General features: G+C 39.3%; 1 protein-coding gene across 1 annotated transcript in view; it reads left to right on the top strand.

Annotated features, from left to right (window-relative positions):
* cubn (cubilin (intrinsic factor-cobalamin receptor)) overlaps positions 1-17,547 on the top strand; it is a 67,050-nt gene extending 49,503 nt beyond the window's left edge. Inside the window, exons 46-67 of the mRNA XM_059327322.1 lie at positions 582-791; positions 1,367-1,507; positions 2,067-2,251; positions 2,638-2,809; positions 3,944-4,147; positions 4,458-4,607; positions 4,714-4,835; positions 5,237-5,462; positions 5,636-5,823; positions 6,845-7,001; positions 7,206-7,355; positions 7,487-7,669; positions 8,989-9,118; positions 9,809-10,026; positions 11,228-11,427; positions 12,185-12,347; positions 13,089-13,297; positions 14,119-14,263; positions 14,993-15,174; positions 15,379-15,544; positions 15,850-16,085; positions 17,358-17,547. Coding sequence (XP_059183305.1) covers positions 582-791; positions 1,367-1,507; positions 2,067-2,251; positions 2,638-2,809; positions 3,944-4,147; positions 4,458-4,607; positions 4,714-4,835; positions 5,237-5,462; positions 5,636-5,823; positions 6,845-7,001; positions 7,206-7,355; positions 7,487-7,669; positions 8,989-9,118; positions 9,809-10,026; positions 11,228-11,427; positions 12,185-12,347; positions 13,089-13,297; positions 14,119-14,263; positions 14,993-15,174; positions 15,379-15,544; positions 15,850-16,085; positions 17,358-17,465 — 3,845 coding nt within the window. The 3' untranslated portion in view covers positions 17,466-17,547. The remainder of the gene's footprint in view (positions 1-581; positions 792-1,366; positions 1,508-2,066; positions 2,252-2,637; positions 2,810-3,943; positions 4,148-4,457; positions 4,608-4,713; positions 4,836-5,236; positions 5,463-5,635; positions 5,824-6,844; positions 7,002-7,205; positions 7,356-7,486; positions 7,670-8,988; positions 9,119-9,808; positions 10,027-11,227; positions 11,428-12,184; positions 12,348-13,088; positions 13,298-14,118; positions 14,264-14,992; positions 15,175-15,378; positions 15,545-15,849; positions 16,086-17,357) is intronic.
* Positions 17,548-18,000: the final 453 nt, after the last annotated feature.

Here is an 18,000-nt window from a genome sequence, read left to right as displayed (position 1 = left end):
ACATACGTTGTAGTTGGCTAAAACATAACAAACACCAGTTATATCCTTTATAAGACGAATACACTTTGAGTAACTCAATGTCAGTTTCAGACTTTGCTGTGTTTGAAAATATCTCACTTGAAACCCAACAGCACAAGAATGAGGAAGTACGGGCTTCTTTTGTGAAACAGTGATACAGTATATAGCAAACATTTTTGTTAAATTATTTTCATTTATTTTCTTGCGTGTTGATCTATGTATTGGTAATTTAAAAAAAACACGGCTTGAAATATTTCACTCTATGTGTAATGAATCTATATAATGTACCAGTTTAACTTTCTGAAATAACTGACAAAAAATCTTAAACTTTTTCACCAGATTCTAATTCTTTGAATTCATTCATTTCTCAAGCAAATTGTGCTTGAGAAATGTACTAAAGACTTTGAGCAACTCACATGCTTTTGTAGGTAATCCAATGAGAAAAGCAGCAGAGATGATGGTTGATTGATGTTTAAACTGATGGTTATTGAGTGACAGTGAAAATGAATCTCAGTATTTGTATCAGGATTTTAAAACACTAATAAATCTCCAATTCCTCACAGCATTATGTGGAGGTACCTACATAGGTCAGGGAGGGACGATCCGCAGCCCTGGCTTCCCAGGATCCAACTATCCTGACAGCTCTAACTGTGAGTGGTACCTGGAGGGCCCCACAGGACACTACCTCACCCTGAGCTACGACAGCTTCAGCCTGCAGAGCTCTTCAGGATGCTCTGCCGACTATGTGGAGATCAGAGAGTACAATGCCTCAGGTGAGAAAACAAGAGGATCAGTGTGTCATCAGTTCCAAAGCCAGTATGAAATTAATGAAAAAAACCCTCCAATGAAAAGTTTTTAAACTTGTTAACATGCCCATAAGATCCTTTTAAAATTGTATAAGGCCTATCATGAGCTAAATATGCATTCATCACATAGATTCACACATGCATGCTTATAGATATAGATAGGCTGTACTGCCCTATAAAGCCTAACTACACTAACTCCATTTTTGGTCGAAATTGAGTTATAACTAAAAATAACTTCACTTCAGGGCCACCGTACTTACCTACCTATAACCCATTTGGCTTGCCAGAAAGAAAAAAAAAACATTAAAAAACTTGATAGCAGTTTTTCTCAGTTTTACTCTTTGTGTAATTACTGCAGTTAGGCTTTGTAGGGCAGAATATATTTATAAATCTATCTATATATCTATGTATGTAGATATTCTTTATGAGAATTAAGTGAAAAAGAAATAGATAAATAAATAAATAAATGGAAGAAAATACCTCAGAGAGCAAAAATGGACCCACTATCAGATACATTTACTGTGATGTAATGTGTGTTACAGGGCGCCTACTTGGCCGACACTGTGGCAGTAACGTCCCGGCTTCTATCGACACATCCGACAGTTTCGCCTACGTCAGATTCGTCAGTGACACCAGCAGCAATGCACCTGGCTTCAGCCTGACGTTTGAAGCCAGCGTTGAAGGTACAATCATTTTAAAAGATTATTAGAAAAGGATTGTTGTTGCATGATCACAAACTACATTAAATGTACATGATGTACTATTCATGTGGTACACATTTGATGGTAGAAGTAGAGAGCTTATCTGATAACTTTTAGCTAACTGCTAATAAGAACTCATTACAATTTCTCACTACTTCCAATTGGTATTTCTTGGGGGAAAAAACAACTAAATGTGCGTGGTGTACTATCCACATTATATGCTAACTTAGCATTTATTATGATTAATTTGTTAGCATGCAAAAACTACAGCTCCCATCAAGTTTTACTATACATCATTCTAACAGCTAACTTATCATCGATATATCTACCCAATCTCTAATACAATGTTGAAAAAAAAATCATATTTTATTAACATGTACTTTGTGTGTGACATTTATTGCCGCCTCTATTTATTGTCATTCACATAATGTCTGGTGTATTTCACTTTTCACTCACAGGGATAAATAAATGTGTTTATTCACATACAATATGGAACTTCTCATGTTAAACGTCGCATTGTGGTTTTTCTTCCTCCAATCAGTCTGTGGAGGTGAGCTGAATGCTCCCTCAGGAACGATCTCCTCCCCCAATTACCCCAACCTGTACCCACACAGCCGGCTGTGTCGCTGGGAGCTGGTGGTGTCACCGGGTCGCCGGGTCACTCTCACCATCAATGACCTGCAGCTGGAAGACTCCGGTACTTCCTGTGTATATGACTATGTTGAGGTGAGCCCTTTTCTGACATCTAGAAATAAGCATGTTGAACGCTTAAAATAAGAAATTAACTCTTAAAACAAGATCAATTAAATGAACTGGCCCGAGCAGAGTGCACTGCAAATTATTTGTTTCTTACCAAGATAAAAAAAAACCTTTAGATTAAAAAATGTTAGATAATTTATCTAATAATTTATCAAGTATTTATTTGAAATGTTTTGACATAAAAATCTGTAATCGCTTCTGATCTCAGTTTTTGTAAAATCCTTTTTGTGTCAGTCCAGACTCACAACACTCATACTTACCTTTGACTCCAAAGGAAGACCTGATCCTGAGAATGTTGCTGCTGCAGACCTAGTTACCCCCGTGTCTCCTTTGAAAACCTCTGTGTCTTCTAGATACGGAACGGTTTGGCAGCTGATGCTCCTCGCCTGCAGAGATTCTGTGGTACGGTACCAGCAGGAACTCAGGTCCACTCCTCAGGCAACACCATGACTGTTCTGTTCCGAACCGATTCTTCTGTGTCCAGTGGTGGCTTCATGGCGTATTATTCCTCTGAGCTGCCTGCAGGTTAGTTATTTCTTGAACAAAACTAAAACTGACAACTACCTACTGAAGAACACATTATAATTATCAGAAAAGTTTACAGTGCTGCATTTTCATCCAGACCTATCCATGTGGTTTTTTGTAAAGCAGAAATGTTGCACTTACATATGGTAAGATTGTGTTAAAATGTCCTGGTTTATAACCACATATGATGTGACAAAACATCCGTCCTGCAACGGAGAGAGAGGAGCTGTCCACTGCTGTTTTTTTGGTCCATAAAGGTTTTGTGTAGCAGATGATCCGGGTATTTCAGGATGGACTCGAACATGTTGACAGTGCCTGTCTCCACCCCCTCCTCCAGTGTGTCCAACCTGGCTCAAACCACAGAACCAGCTCTTTAGACCAGTCTGTCCAACTGCTTCATCTCTGTGTGTAATGCTGCCTCCCCAGCAGACTGCAGCATAAAACAACACACTACCACCACAGACTGATAAAACATCTGCAGCATCTTACTACAGATGTCCAGAGATCTGAGCTTCAAGAAGAAAAAGAGGAGGCTCTGCCCCTTTTTGTTGAGAGCGTCAGTGTTTAGGGACCAGTCCAACTTATTATCCAGGTATACACCTAGATACTTAGAACTTGGCACCACCTCCATGTCCACCCCACAGGTATTCACTGGCTGAAGGGGGACTTGAACCTGCAGAAATCTATGATAATTTCCTTAGTCTTTGAGGTGTTCAGTAGGAGATAGTTCTTGTGACTCCAGTCACTGAAGGCTTTTATCAGATCCCTATATTCAGATTCCTGTCCATTCCTGATACACGCCACAATAGTAGTGTCATCCAAGTACTTCTGGATGTGGCAGGACTCAGAGTTGTATTTGAAGTCCGCTGTGTACAGTGTGAACAGGAGTGGAGCCAGAGCAGTGCCTTGTGGAGCCCCTGTGCTGCTCATTAATGTCCCAGAAACACAGTTCCCCAACCTGACATACTGTGGTCTTCCTGTCAGGTAATCTGTGATCCAGGAGATGAAGGAAAGATCCACTCCCATCTCTGTGAGCTTGTTTTTGGGTTGGATGGTGTTGAATGCGCTTGGTTGTCTTGTGACTGTGTCTTTGCCTCTCATCGTTCATCATGCATTTTTACATTGCCCTTTTAGTGTGTGGTGGAGTCCTGAACAACCCAGCAGGCGGGAACTTTACTTCCCCTGGGTACCTGGTGTCCAACTACAGTAGCAACCTCAACTGTGAGTGGCTGATCCAGAACCCACAGCACGTCAATTCCTCTGTTGTGGTGCTGATAGAAGACTTCCACCTGGAGCACCACCAGACCTGTGACTCGGACTACCTCCAGTTCCGCTTAGGTGAGTGCCATAAAGAGAACACAGGCTCTCGGACGCACAGAAGGAAGTAATTATGCATACATTTCAGCTCTGGAGTGTCAGAATCATAGACTAGGAAAAGAAGTGTTTTATACAATGTTTTAACATTGACATTATTTTGATTATTATTCTGATTATAATAGTTCTGATTCTCTCTCTCTCTACATATAACTAAACATGTGCTTGGACACGCTAAAGTCCATTACAGCTCAGCACAGGAAAGAAGGTCGAGGAGAGAGATAAATGTATAGTTTACATGCATTTATGGGTTTTTTTCTACCCTTTTCCTCAGGTGACTCAGATGGGGAGCTCTTGGCCAAACTTTGTGGGCAAACTGCCCTCAACATTCCCATTGTGGTCTTTACCCCAGAGCTCTGGGTCCATTTCCAGACTGATGCCTACCAGGGAGACCTGGGCTTCAAGGCCAAGTACTTGTTCTCTGGTAAGACATACATAGGGCTAACTTAAATATTGGATTTGTAATTCTCTAAACTCTGTCATCATACTGTAATCATCAAAGTCCTTATATAGATCATTGTGGTTCACAGAGTGTGGAGGCTGGCAGACAGGTGAAGGAGGGGTGCTATCCAGTCCTAACTATCCCAACATTTATCCTGGTCCCAGTCGATGTGCGTGGCTGCTTGAGGCCCCAGTGGGCCACACTATTAAGGTGAGACTACACCATGGCCTGCTGCATTGACTGTGTGAAGTGATAAATGAACTGTCTGTGGTGTTTTAACCATCATTTCTAATGTTTGGTTTCATGATGGCTACTGTAACCTTTTATCTAGAATTATCCCTATTGCGCTCCATCTCTATTGCTGAGGTTGTTAAACCCCAGAACCTCCAACTTAGTATCCACCTACACAGGGGCAGAGATGGGATTTTTGAACTGGGGGGACGAAGCTGTCACCAAATGATTTCAACTCAATTCGTTATTTTTCCACTCCATGCCTTAACCAAAATATGTTTTATTTTACGGAATCACTATGGATCATATTCCCCCTAGTGCCATCTGCGCGCATGCACCTACATTGTAAAAATGTGTCCTGCTTCCCTGTCTTACTGCAGCTAACCTTCAGCTACTTCAACCTGGAGCCCCACTCTCAATGTGGCTGGGACTCTGTCACCATCTTCAATGGAGGATCCCCTGGCTCCCCTGTTATTGGCCAGTACTGTGGGACCACCTCCCCGGGAACCATCCAGTCAGGATCCAACAAGCTAGCTGTAGTCTTCCTGGCAGATCATAGTGTGTCCAGAGGAGGCTTTCTGGCGTCCTGGTCTGCTGATTCCTCAGGTTGGTCTACATTTGCTAAATAAACATGCTGCACAGGGAGGATAAGGGAAGGGAGAGGAGAGAAAAATACGACCACCTTTGTTGAGAGCCAAACGATAAAATCAATGTTTTCTTCATGTTATTTGTTGATAATTTGCACTGTTCAGTCACTTTATTTTATTTTTTTTGACCAGGCTGTGGAGGGGTGATCCATGCTGATTCAGGGTCATTCAAGTCTCCAAACTATCCCCAGAACTTCCCTGCCAATGTTGAATGTTCGTGGCGTATTATTGCCCATGAGGGGAACCACCTGGAGATGAGCTTCAACAGTGATTTTCAGATTCCAGACAGCACGGGGACCTGCCAGAGCAGCTATGTCAAGGTACCAACACTTTAACAAAGTAGACATGTGTTAAAATTATATTTTAATTCAGATGCCAGTTAGGAAAAAAATTATTGTAATGTTTTTTTGTCTTAAAATAGACTAAATAAACACAATCTGAAGAAATTCTATATTTTTTTAATAGACTATGACGAAAAGACTATGGCCTACAGGGTATAGTAATAGCCTGAAAACCCTTCACTCCAACCAACATCAAATATATCTTTGTTAAATTGTATAGATCAAAACAAAATTATGATAAATGTGATGCTTTATATAACATTATATAAATGCATAAACACACACTACCAATATCTCATGCTGCCATGCTGATTCCATAATGGTACGTTGTTGCCTCAGGGCAACAGTTGCATTTTAATAAGTTTCCATTATTTCATTAGAAAATAAATTGCATAAAACTATCGAAAATGAAGGTTTACTCTCCTACTAGTAGGAATATTTTTTTTCCAGATGGAAAAGGGCCACAAAATGACATTTTGAGAGCTTTTTTGTGGCGCAAAATGGCAAAGCGGTTTACTTTGGAAAAGTCTGCAAAAAAGGGTTTCAATATGGCCTCCTGGAAGTCACGTGACAAATTAAAGCATTGTGACTGGTTCCCTATACTCTTCCCTCTTTTTTTAAAGTATGGCATCACTCAAAAACATGCATTGTAGAAATTTAACAACACCGTACCATAGAGGGTTAGTCTGTGCTCAAAATTTTAATTTTAATTCACTGAACTTGTTTGAGTACACAAGTATAAGTACTTTTGTTTCATTAACCGCTGCATCTTTACCTGCTTGAAACGTCTATTTCGTAGTGAAACAAAGCTTCATGATTTGCTTTATTTTTTGACCCCACTAGATGGCGGTGTTGGCTTTAAAAAAGAGGTTCTAGCAATGGTAATGAGGGTGTTTTCAGTCCTTTGTTGAGGTTGAGCCATAGGTTATCAATATGTAGGTAATGAGTAAAAAAATGTTCAGTTTGACAGCTTTCTGAATCATTATGCATTTCCCTGCAGGTGTGGTCAGGTCAAACCCAAAATACTGAGGCTCTGCTGTCAACAGGCTGTGGCTCAGTGGCCCCAGCCCCCATCATTGCTCCAAATAACATCATTACAAGCCGGTTCCAGAGCACTGGATCCCCTGGGAGAGGTTTCTCAGCCTCATTCAGCACACGTAAGAAACAATAAGACCATACTGATTCACCTGACAAACTGTGACAGAATCTGATCACATTTGCTTTGAATGTTAAATTCCTGTTTGTTCAGAACTAGTTTTCTCCCACAGGAGAATGCAGAAGACTTGTTAGCAAGTACTGTTCTGGTTCTTTTGTAACTGCAAAATGCAAAGACAGTCTGTTCTGCATGTTCTCTTCATCAGGGTGCGGCGCAAACTTCACAGCTCCCGAGGGTCGTGTGGTTTCTCCAAATTATCCAGCAGACTATCCTAACAACTCCAATTGCAACTACACCATCGATGCTGGAGATCAGACTGTGGTCGTACTCACCTTTCAATCCTTCCAAGTAGAAGGCAAGTAAAGTATTAGCAACACATGGACAAATATTCAACTGCACATGTCTTCATATACTTTCTGAACTTTTGGATTAATGTTTTGTACTCTTTGTTGTTTGATAACCAACCACTTTTTGTTGTCTGTTTAGCCCATTCCACCTGTCAGTATGATGGAGTTAAGATCTACAGCCTGGCTACCGGTTCTATTACTGCCACTGTGTGTGGTAGCAGCATCCCGGGGCCCTTCTTCACCTTTGGCCCCATGTTACTCAACTTCTACTCTGACTCTGTAGTCCCTGACAAGGGCTTCATGGCAGAATACAGAGCCATTCGTAAGTATTTAAGAGGAGAAGTCATAGCTTTATTCTAACTAGTGCAGTGCTCGTAGGAAGTATGTATTCGTATAGTGCGAGATTGTATTTTGTAGGTAATGCTAATGCCTCTTGCTATCGTACCCTTAAATAACACAGAAACGCTATCTTTCCGTCCGTATTATGCTTAGCTGTCAGTTAATAAAGTTTTGTTTTTACTGTTTTCAATGGATCAAACTGATGCAGAAGAAAGGGCTTAAATCTCCGCATAGCATGCTAATCGTGAGATAGCACATTACACAGTATGCTGCACTAAAAGTACATTAACATGAACCCAATTAGCTGAAATACTATATTGCATGCAAGTATCTCATATCAAATGATTATGGGCATTACGCTAAGCAACAGGAATGTCATCCCTGAATTACATAGTAATGTAACATAAGAAGTGAATAAAGCTAAATCTCCACTTAGCATGCTAATCGCGCTACAGCAACGTCTGCAACTCCATAAAACACTTACTTTTCATAAGGTACCACACCATCCAGCACATACACATTGAACATTGATATTCGCAGGAAACTATTCTAATGTTATTGGAAAATCAAACCTTGTAGCGCACTTTAAAACTCCTAAAGATAGGTAGGCTAAATAGACTTCCAGATGAGATGAGTCAGGGTGTAAATCCAGAGTGAATTGTGTTACTGACCAGGTGTAGGCCTATCACACAATGGGGCGGAGCTCCCCTAAAAGGCGTCCGATCAGAAACAGTTACACTTCCTACGTAAATAATGATATTTTGAAAAATGAATTAAAAAATCTTCAAAATCGAGGATGCACACCTTCGTGCCATGCGCAAGCCACATACGAAATCTGTGGTCAGTCTTACTCACGGTCAGAGAGATATGAACTAGACACACACACAGAGAAAGCTATAAAAGCTTGCCTTTATAGAGAAGATGAACAAATTATGTCTTGAGCAGTTATAGTGAACAAAAACAAAGTAAGAATGTAAAACTTTGGACAAGGGTAAATAGTAAGAAGCCTTGAAAGCTAACGTCTCCCGCATGCTAACTGTAGCTGTCGTCAAATTTATGTTTTTCAAGTTGAGATTTGATAACTGATGTGGAGCAGAAAGGTGACTGAAAAAGTGGCCATTTGCAGGCTTATAACAGCAGTCCACATTTGGTGAGTCAGATAAGTAAAAAGCTGATTTTTGTGTCAGTGGTGAGAATTAGGATAAGTCCGCAGGAAAGGAAAGTAAGTATATGTAAAGTGATTTAACTTTGTGTGTGTGTGTGTGTGTGTGTGTGTGTGTGTGTGTGTGTGTGTGTCTACAGCATGTGGTGGTTTCTTCAACAGCACTATGGGTACAGTGAGCAGTCCAGCACTCTCCATGACCAACTACCACCACAACATCAATTGCACCTACCACATCATGGTCCGGGCAAACAGAGTGGTGGATCTCAAGTAAGACTGCAATGAGTGCATTACTAGGATGGGAAATTTGAAGTGTATTTAAGACATGCATTTCTAGTAAAATAGTGTTAATTAAATAATAATAAATTAATTAATTTAGATTGATTTTTAATTTAGATTGACTTTTGAGCTTCACATATTTTTATGAAATCAATCCTTGTGATCCCCATCAAGGTTCTAATAGTTTGGGATTTTTCATTAGTTTAAGTTTTAATTTCGACGAGAATTTTTGTTTTCAAATTTGTTTTAGTTAGTTTTTATAGTGAGTTTCCTAGTTTAAGATTAGTTTTTATTTTTTGAAAATGCTTTGTTTTAGTTTAGTTTTTATTAGTTTTAGTTTTTTTGTAATGGGCTATGTGTTGGGTGCGATATTCAAAGAGGTCATAATGAATGTTGCCTTTATTTTCCTTTGGTTTATCCATCTTAGCCCCAATAAGGTTATTAACTTACACTTACAGTTCGTGGTGTTTTTAATTTTGGTTGGAGTGTAGACATCCCAGTCTCAGTCAACATGTTTACCAACACAATACAGTTTCAGTTAGTTCTAGTTTCGTCTAGTCTAGTCTACATTCTAGTTTTTGTGATTTCGTTAGTTTTCATTACCTATGATAACCTTGGTCCCCATTTGGCTTTGATTGGATCAGGCTAGCTCTAAATAAAATTTCCCCTCTCTCTCCGTAGGTTTAACACCTTCCACCTGGAAGCATCTTCCTCCTGTCGTTATGACTATGTTGCGGTGTATGATGGGCAGGACACCTTGGCACCTTTGCTGGGGAAATTCTGCGGAGCTGTCCTCCCACCCAACTTGCGCTCCACTACCAACCAGCTGTTCATTGTCTTCAGGACAGACGCCTCAGTGAGCGGGGTTGGCTGGAGGGCTGTGTACAGCGAGACACTTGGTAGGTCAATATTGATTTGTGATGAGTTAAAGATGGGGTAGTTATTTTAATCATTTGGCTGTATTGAATCTGTTGAAAAACTGATTGAATTCATCAGCTCTTTCGACATCACCCGCCATATTGTGTGCTTTCATATAAGGACTGTTTCCACTATTGCCCAATACCCGGAATGAGGCGGGTCTCACTCGCCGAAACGCCCCTAATTTGAATATGAGCTGTCTGGAGAGGTCTTTTGTCAGGACTTTTTTCGTCCCTGTAGAAGAGCAGGGCCTTTTTTCTCCACTGAAAAAGCCTGGTTACTGATTGGATAGAATGCTAAGCAGGATGTGACGTAGTACTCGACGCCACAACAACACGCACCATTTGTAAAAGCCGGTGAAGCAGTGTTGACAACTTAGCGACTTTGTTGCTATATTTAGTGACTTTTCAGACCCTCTTAGCGACTATTTTTGAAGAAAGCGACTTGAGACAAATCCAGCGACTTTTTCTGGTGTTATTGGAGACTTGTTCTTACTCTTCTTAACAAGGCTCGTTAAGAAGAGTAAGAACGAGTCGAAGCGGCACAGTCCTCCTGCAGCAGTCTCTCCTAGCTGCAGAGTCGGAGGGGATGTTAACCCCTCAGCGTCCAGTCTGCAAATTGCTAATAGGCTAACAGTTAGCTCTGTTGTAGTACAGTGAGTCTGTTTATTTACAACAAGCACCGGACACTCTGTGCACACTTAGCGATGCCGGTTAATTCACGATCACGATGTTTATGATCAGCGGAGACGCTGTGCATAATTAGCCATGCAGGTTTGTTTATAATCAGCTGCTGACATTGTGCACAGTTAGCGACGGCGGCCACAGTTGAGTCTCCCGTGTTTAATCTGTCGCCTATGTGATGTCACGGTCAAAACTGTCGCTAAGCAACTACGTAACGGTCGAAAACCAGACTTTTGAGAGGGTGTGGCTTTTCATGGTGGACACTTTTCCCCCTAGTGGAAACACACCTATAAAGAATTTGAACAGTACTAAAATGTAAGCAAACTGTTACAATACAATAATATAATGTTGCTATGTTATCACACTATAATTATGTTAGGTGTTGTGTGACCAGGTGATTCTGAATGCACAAGACCCAGAATAAACTGGAACCAGAGACTGCTGTACAAAAATATACAGATTTTATTTACAATGCATACAATAAACAACGTGTCTGCAGGTCCAGCACAGGGATGTGGTGGCTACTTGTCCATGCCGATGGGCATGCTTGGCTCGCCAGATCCAAACCTGGACGGGCGCTATGAACCCAATATGGACTGCATGTGGACCATTGAGATGCCAGTCAACAAGGCTATCAACCTGACCTTTACCTCCTTTGAACTGGAGAGCTCCTCTACTTGCCGCTACGACTATGTCAAAGTAAAGAACCCCAAGCTATTTAAATATGAATGGCAGTTATGATTGCTACCATAGTTTTAGCTATACTGCCCTACAAAGTCTAACTGCAGTAACTACGCAAAGAGTAAAGCTGAGAAAAACTGCTTTAAAGATTTTTAAGGTTTTTTAACTGGTCAGCCAAATGGGTTATAGGTAGATAAGTGATATGACACTTATTTCTACATGTATTGATGATGTAATATTTATGCTAAAAAATCATGACGATTTATTTGACCTTTGACCCAAAAAATGTAGTTACTGCACTCTGGTGTTGCTGTAAAATGTTCTAATAGTAATGCAGAAACAGACTGCAGTAACAACAATGTTGTTTTAAATGTTTAACAACTCTACTCGATTTGTGTATTTTAGACTTAATATATAAAGTAATGTTATGTTTTAGTCTTAATAATCATTTTATCTCACTTTCTTACTTGATCACCATCAAGATCATTTCCCTATCCAATTCCCTGATAATATATATTCCGCTACTGCAGTCTGCTTTGATTGACAATAAACTAATGACCATTTTGACTTGAATAACTACATCAACTCTAGTTGTTGATTTGTTTCTGTGTTGACACACTTCTACAATTCATGATGCTAAGTGTAATCATCAGGGACATTTAAAAATTAAAGAAGAGATTTGTCCAGTGTGTAATACTAAAGAACTATAGGACAACATTACATTGTCGATATGAAATTGATTTTATTTTTGTTAATGTCTGTGTATTTTTCTCAGGTGTATGATGGTGACAACATTAACTTCCCTCTGGTTGGAGCATATTGTGGAAACTTCATCCCTTCTTATTTTGTATCAAGTGGAAACTTCCTTACCGTTCACTTCGTCACTGATAACTCAGTACATAGACGAGGCTTCAATGCTACCTACAGATCTGTGCCATGTAAGAACCTTTATACTCGCTCCTCACTTTACTGCACTCTACTTGCTATAGAATCAAGGATTAATTATTCAATTAACTAGTGCAGTGTCTGTAGGAAGTCAGTTAATAAAGTTTTGTTTTTACTGTTTTCAAACTGATGCGGAAGAAAGGGCTTAAATCTCCGCTTAGCATGCTAATCGGGAGTTAGCACATTACGCAGTATGCTGCACTAAAAGTACATTAACATGAACCCAATTAGCTGATATACTATATTGCATGTAAGTATCTCATATCAAATGATTATGGGCATTACGCTAAGCAACATGAATGTCATCCCTGAATTACATAGTAATGCAACATAAGAAGTGAATAAAGCTAAATCTCCACTTAGCATGCTAATCACGCTACAACAACGTCTGCAACTCCATAAAACACTTACTTTTCATAAGGTACCACACCATCCAGCACATACACATTAAACATTGATATTCGCTGGAAACTATTAGAATATTATTGGAAAATCGAACCTTGTAGCCACTTTAAAACTCCTAAAGATAGGTAGGCTAAATAGACTTCCAGATGAGAAGAGTCAGGGTGGAAATCCAGAGTGAATTGTGTTACTGACCAGGTGTAGGCCTATCACACAATGGGGCGGAGCTTTTTTTCAGTGTTGTTAGAAACTTGGGATGTTCATGTTGCAGAAATATTTTGTATTTATTAATAATTTTGTGCATTTTTCTCAATGTGTCTGCCTTCCCTCAGTGGTTTGCGGTGGGACTGTGAATGCTACGACCAGCGTTCAGACCCTGACCTCGCCTTCCTTCCCCAGTACCTACCCTCCTTACACATCCTGCCGCTGGATCCTGGACGCTCCGGCCCAGGAAACCATCCGGGTGTCCATTGGGACCTTTGTCCTCCAGCCCAGCCAGAGCTGCTCCACAAACTACCTGGAGATGAAGGACTGGCCTCTGGTGAGCCACGTTGGTCTTACAATGTGGAAAAAGTAAAGAAGGGCAGAGATAATCTCAGCTCTATTTTGTAACTTTTTGTCTTCTTTTTGGTTATTTTGTGTCTTTCTTTGGTCATTTTGTGTCTTTCTTTGGTCATTTTGTGCCTTTTTTTGGGTCACTTGTTATCATTTGTGTCTTTATTTAGTAATTTTTTGTCTTTTTTGTTCATTTTGTGTCTTTATTTATTTATTTTTTGTCTTTTTTGTCATTTTGTGTCTTTTTTGTCATTTTGTGTACTTTTTTGTCATTTTTTGGGTCATTTTGTGTCTTTATTCAGGTTTTTTTTTTTTTGTCTTTTTTTTGTCATTTTGTGTCTTTATTCAGGGGGGGTTTTTTGGCTTTTTTTGGTCATTTTGTGTCTTTTTTTAGTTTTTTAAGCCCTTCAATACTTATGAAGAAAAGCAGCTATAGTCTTTCCTTGACAGTGTTGATGAGAAAATAATGATTAGTGCAGCTAAAACATATGTATCGGTCCCTATATTAGTAATCTGTTTTCACCGTCAAAAATCGGTATAGCTCTCAAAAATCCCATATGGGTGGGGATCTAAATTTGATAGACCAACTCTTGAATTAATCTCATATCTACCATCACAACACCTCAGGTTGGTCTAATGTTGCTTTCACACCACAAACAAATAGTGTCCCATGAGTCTGCTTGGAAGTAGGACTCAAACTAAACAGGCCACAATTCCTTTGGAGAGTAGGGAATTATTGAATATAGCAGTTAAAGCCATGTGTACAATATTTAATATCCATTCTGAATGTGATTCTTGTGATTCCAGGGAGATTATGGTCAGTCACATAAATTCTGTGCATCAGATGAGCATCCTGTAGACTTCTACAGCTACGGCAGAACAACCCTCGTACATTTCAAATCCGACGCTTTCATCGCAGGAAACGGCCTGAGTTTCACCTTTCAGATTGCTGGTAGGTACCTGAGCTGAGAAACAAAATCAAAATACTGGGAACAAGTTTATTTCAGTGGCATTTAAAATGCAATGTGGGTATTGAATGTTGATAACAATTTCAAATGGCTCCTTTGATATACATATATATAATATGATTTATTAAAAACAATGCTTAACCTTGTAGATTTGACTGTGCTCATTTTTGACAGTTAAAAATTTGGTGAAAGCCCCGCCCCAAATCATACGATTCTTTATCTTCTATTTTCTTCTAAATGGGGCCATTATTTTAACTAATAACATCAAATTATTAGTTAAATCGAAGATTTTTACTAGTGATTGAGATCATAGTGTTGTCCTAAAAAATGTCTGAGGTAATAAATAATCAAGTGAGAAGTTTTCTCATTTTGCATTGAAACGAATGGACCCAAATGCTTTTGCAGCCACCGTCAGCACCCCCTGCTGGTATTTTTGGTAGAATGCAGCTTAAGGCACTTCCTGGTTTGCCTCCCTGCTCAGACCAGGAGGTTGCCGCCTGGTTGAACCTAGCAGAAAAGGGAGTTGGTGTGCATGTCTTGACAACATTTCTTTCCAAAAAGAGTGTCCATGATTTTAATGTGCAGACCTGACTCCTTTTCCTCAAGAATTGTACCAATAAAAACTTCACAACAGGTTTTTAATGGGCATGATGGGTACTGAAGGAACTTGGTTCCAGATATGTGCTTCTAATTATGGTGGTGGTCATTTCCAGGCTGTAGCCGAACCTACGAACAGGAATATGGCTATCTGAAGAGTCCTGGCTGGCCCGACGTTTACCCCCACAACATGGACTGCATCATCATCCTGAAGGCTCCACAGAACAGCTACATCTCCTTCTTTTTCAACAGTTTTGATGTGGAGAGCCACAGCCAGTGTGAATTTGACTATCTGGAGGTAAACAATCAGTACACATGCAAGGGCATATTCATGTATGTATTTACCATGTGTATTCTATATACATTCATCAAAGTGTTGTTTCAATGCACTGAGCTCAGTTCCACTTTATATAGGATAATCAGAAAACGTTTGTCCTGTTATCTAAGTATTTGAGTAAAATAGATAAAGCCTATGTATCATAACCTATTTTTTGTCTCTTAGATTCGTAATGGCAGTACATCAAGCTCACCACTGATTGGTCGTTTCTGTGGCAACACCTTGCCAAGCCCCATCTTTCCACAATCCAATCAACTCTACTTACGCTTCAAGAGTGACTACTCCGCCAGCCGTGACGGCTTTGAGGCCACGTGGACATCCTCCCCTCATGGTCAGAGCTCAGCTGTTTATATAATACAATTTATTATTTTACTTTCATAAAGTTGGGAGGTTTTTTTTTTTAATGAATGGTCAAATTCAAAGTAAAAATAGCCAAAATGACCAAATATCTGACCAGGTTTTATTCTCCTAGGTTGTACCGTATGTGTTTTTATGTAGATGATGTCTAGTTGTCCGTGGTTGTTACTGCTTGTTATAATATTGCCAGGGAGCAGTAGTTTGGCTAATTTCTTCCTGTTTTAAAGACTGTTTATTCTCTTATCTGAAGGCACTTTGTTTAATGTGTTTGTTTATTAGGTTGTGGTGGTACTCTGTATGGAGACCATGGCTCGTTCTCCAGTCCCAACTACCCAGGAACATATCCCAACAACACCCACTGTGAATGGGGCATCAGAGCACCGAGAGGCCGTGTGGTGACCGTCACCTTTGCCCAGATCAGTATTGACGACCCTGGAGATTGCCAGAACAACTTCTTGAAGTTGTATAATGGCCCAGACACCTCCTCGCTGCCTGTTGGACCCTACTGTGGGATGGTATGTAACCCAAGAAAGCACTTGTTCCTCCATCTATAATTATTAGTGAAGTGACAACGGAGCTTCTTGAACCATTTGCTTTATTTTTTTACCCCACTAGATGGCGGTCTTGGCTTTAAAATAAGGCTCTACAATGGTAATTGAGGGTGTTTTCAGCCCTTTGTTGAACAAAGAGCGCCATCTAGTGGGCTCAGAAAATAAAGAAAATGGTTCAGGAAGCTTCGTTGTCACTAATAATTATTAATCACAGAGCCTGTTTGCCAGTGGACACAAAACATCTTTCAACTTAATGGGGTGTAAAATTCAAGATGTAATTGAGGCCAACATCACTTCAGTTCAAATAATAACAATAATAATAATAAATACGATAATTAATTAACCCTTTGATGCACAACAAGGGTCAAAAATGACCCGCATTCATTTCCCATGTTATTTAATGCTACTGTGTGTTTCTGTGCTCTATCTTTTGATGTCAACTTAGTTCATGATTGAATATTCCAAGTATTCTTTAAATATCTTGTTTTTGATAACAACAGATCATTATTTCCATTTTGCCTCTCATACTTTATGAAGAAAAAATGTTTTTGTATTATTACATAGCTAACTACTTAGCTAACTACTGAGCCAAGAAGTTGGCTAAGTAGTTAGCTTAGCAAGCTACTTAGCTAAATACTTAGCCAAGAAGTTGGCTAAGTAGTTAGCTTAGCAAGCTACTTAGCTAAATACTTAGCCAAGAAGTTAGCTAAGTAGTTCGCTTAGCAAGCTACATAGCTAAATACTTAGCCAATAAGTTAGCTAAGTAGTTAGCTTAGCAAGCTACTTAGCCAAGAAGTTACCTAAGTAATTAGCTTACCAAGCTACTTAGCTAAAAAATGGATATGGGTCTTTTTTGACCGATGTTGTGCATTAGAAGAGTAGTGACACAAAAAGGTATTTTAATAAAAAAATAAAATAAAGGAAAACATAAAATTAGGATGTATGATGATCAAAAACAAATTGAGGAAAACCTGGAATACTGAATGATGAAAATCATTTTACAGAATCTTCTTTAAGTCCTAAATTGATACAATGACAGTTACAGACCAGACAGAGTAGACATTAAAACGAATGTTTTTTTTGGGTGTGAGAAACTAGGTTTTCTTGTGTATTCCATGTAGAGTATACATATCTTGAGAAATTAAATCAATAAGGACTATGATTGATAGCTTGAATATATTATATTTATTATATTTTATAGTTATTTGTTTCCCCTTCTTCTGTGTTGTCTTTCAGGAAACCAACATCGCTCCATTCACAGCCTCGTCACATCACGTTTACATCGTTTTCCAAGCCCAGTACTCCACCCTGCCTTCAGGGTTCAGACTCACCTGGAGCAGCTGAACACACACACACACACACACACACACACACATACACGCAATAAGTTGCAGATTTTTTTCCTAATCACGTGTGGATTTTCAAACAAACCAATGTAATAAGAATAAGAATAAATGTATTCTGACATAACATATGCTTGAGTTGTCATTTGTTGTTTCAAATGTCCAGTTTAATAGTATTATATTAAATTTTTATCTTTATTTAATTGCTATAAAAGCACCATTCATTGATTTATTTTATGGGTCTCAAACTTGCGGCCCGCGGGCCAATTGTGGCCCTCGTGACGATTTTTTGTGCCCCCCACCTTGATATGAAAGTTTAATGTGAGTTTTATATGAATTGCACTTTACCGTGTTGTATGTGGAAGGTCCCTTTAATTACTTTTTTTGGTAATTTCGTGTTTTATTTTTGGTAATTTTGTGTCTTTTTTGTGTCTTTTTTAATAATTTTGTGTCTTTTTTGGGTAATTTTGTGCCTTTTTTGGTAATTCTGTGTCTTTTTGGTAATTTTGTGTGTTTTTTAAATAATTTCGTGTCTT

The sequence above is a fragment of the Centropristis striata genome, chromosome 23, assembly GCF_030273125.1.
Source record: "Centropristis striata isolate RG_2023a ecotype Rhode Island chromosome 23, C.striata_1.0, whole genome shotgun sequence".
Classification (NCBI taxonomy): domain Eukaryota; kingdom Metazoa; phylum Chordata; class Actinopteri; order Perciformes; family Serranidae; genus Centropristis; species Centropristis striata.
The sequence above is the reverse complement of the archived record's forward strand: the minus strand, read 5'-3'. Positions and strand labels throughout refer to the sequence as shown.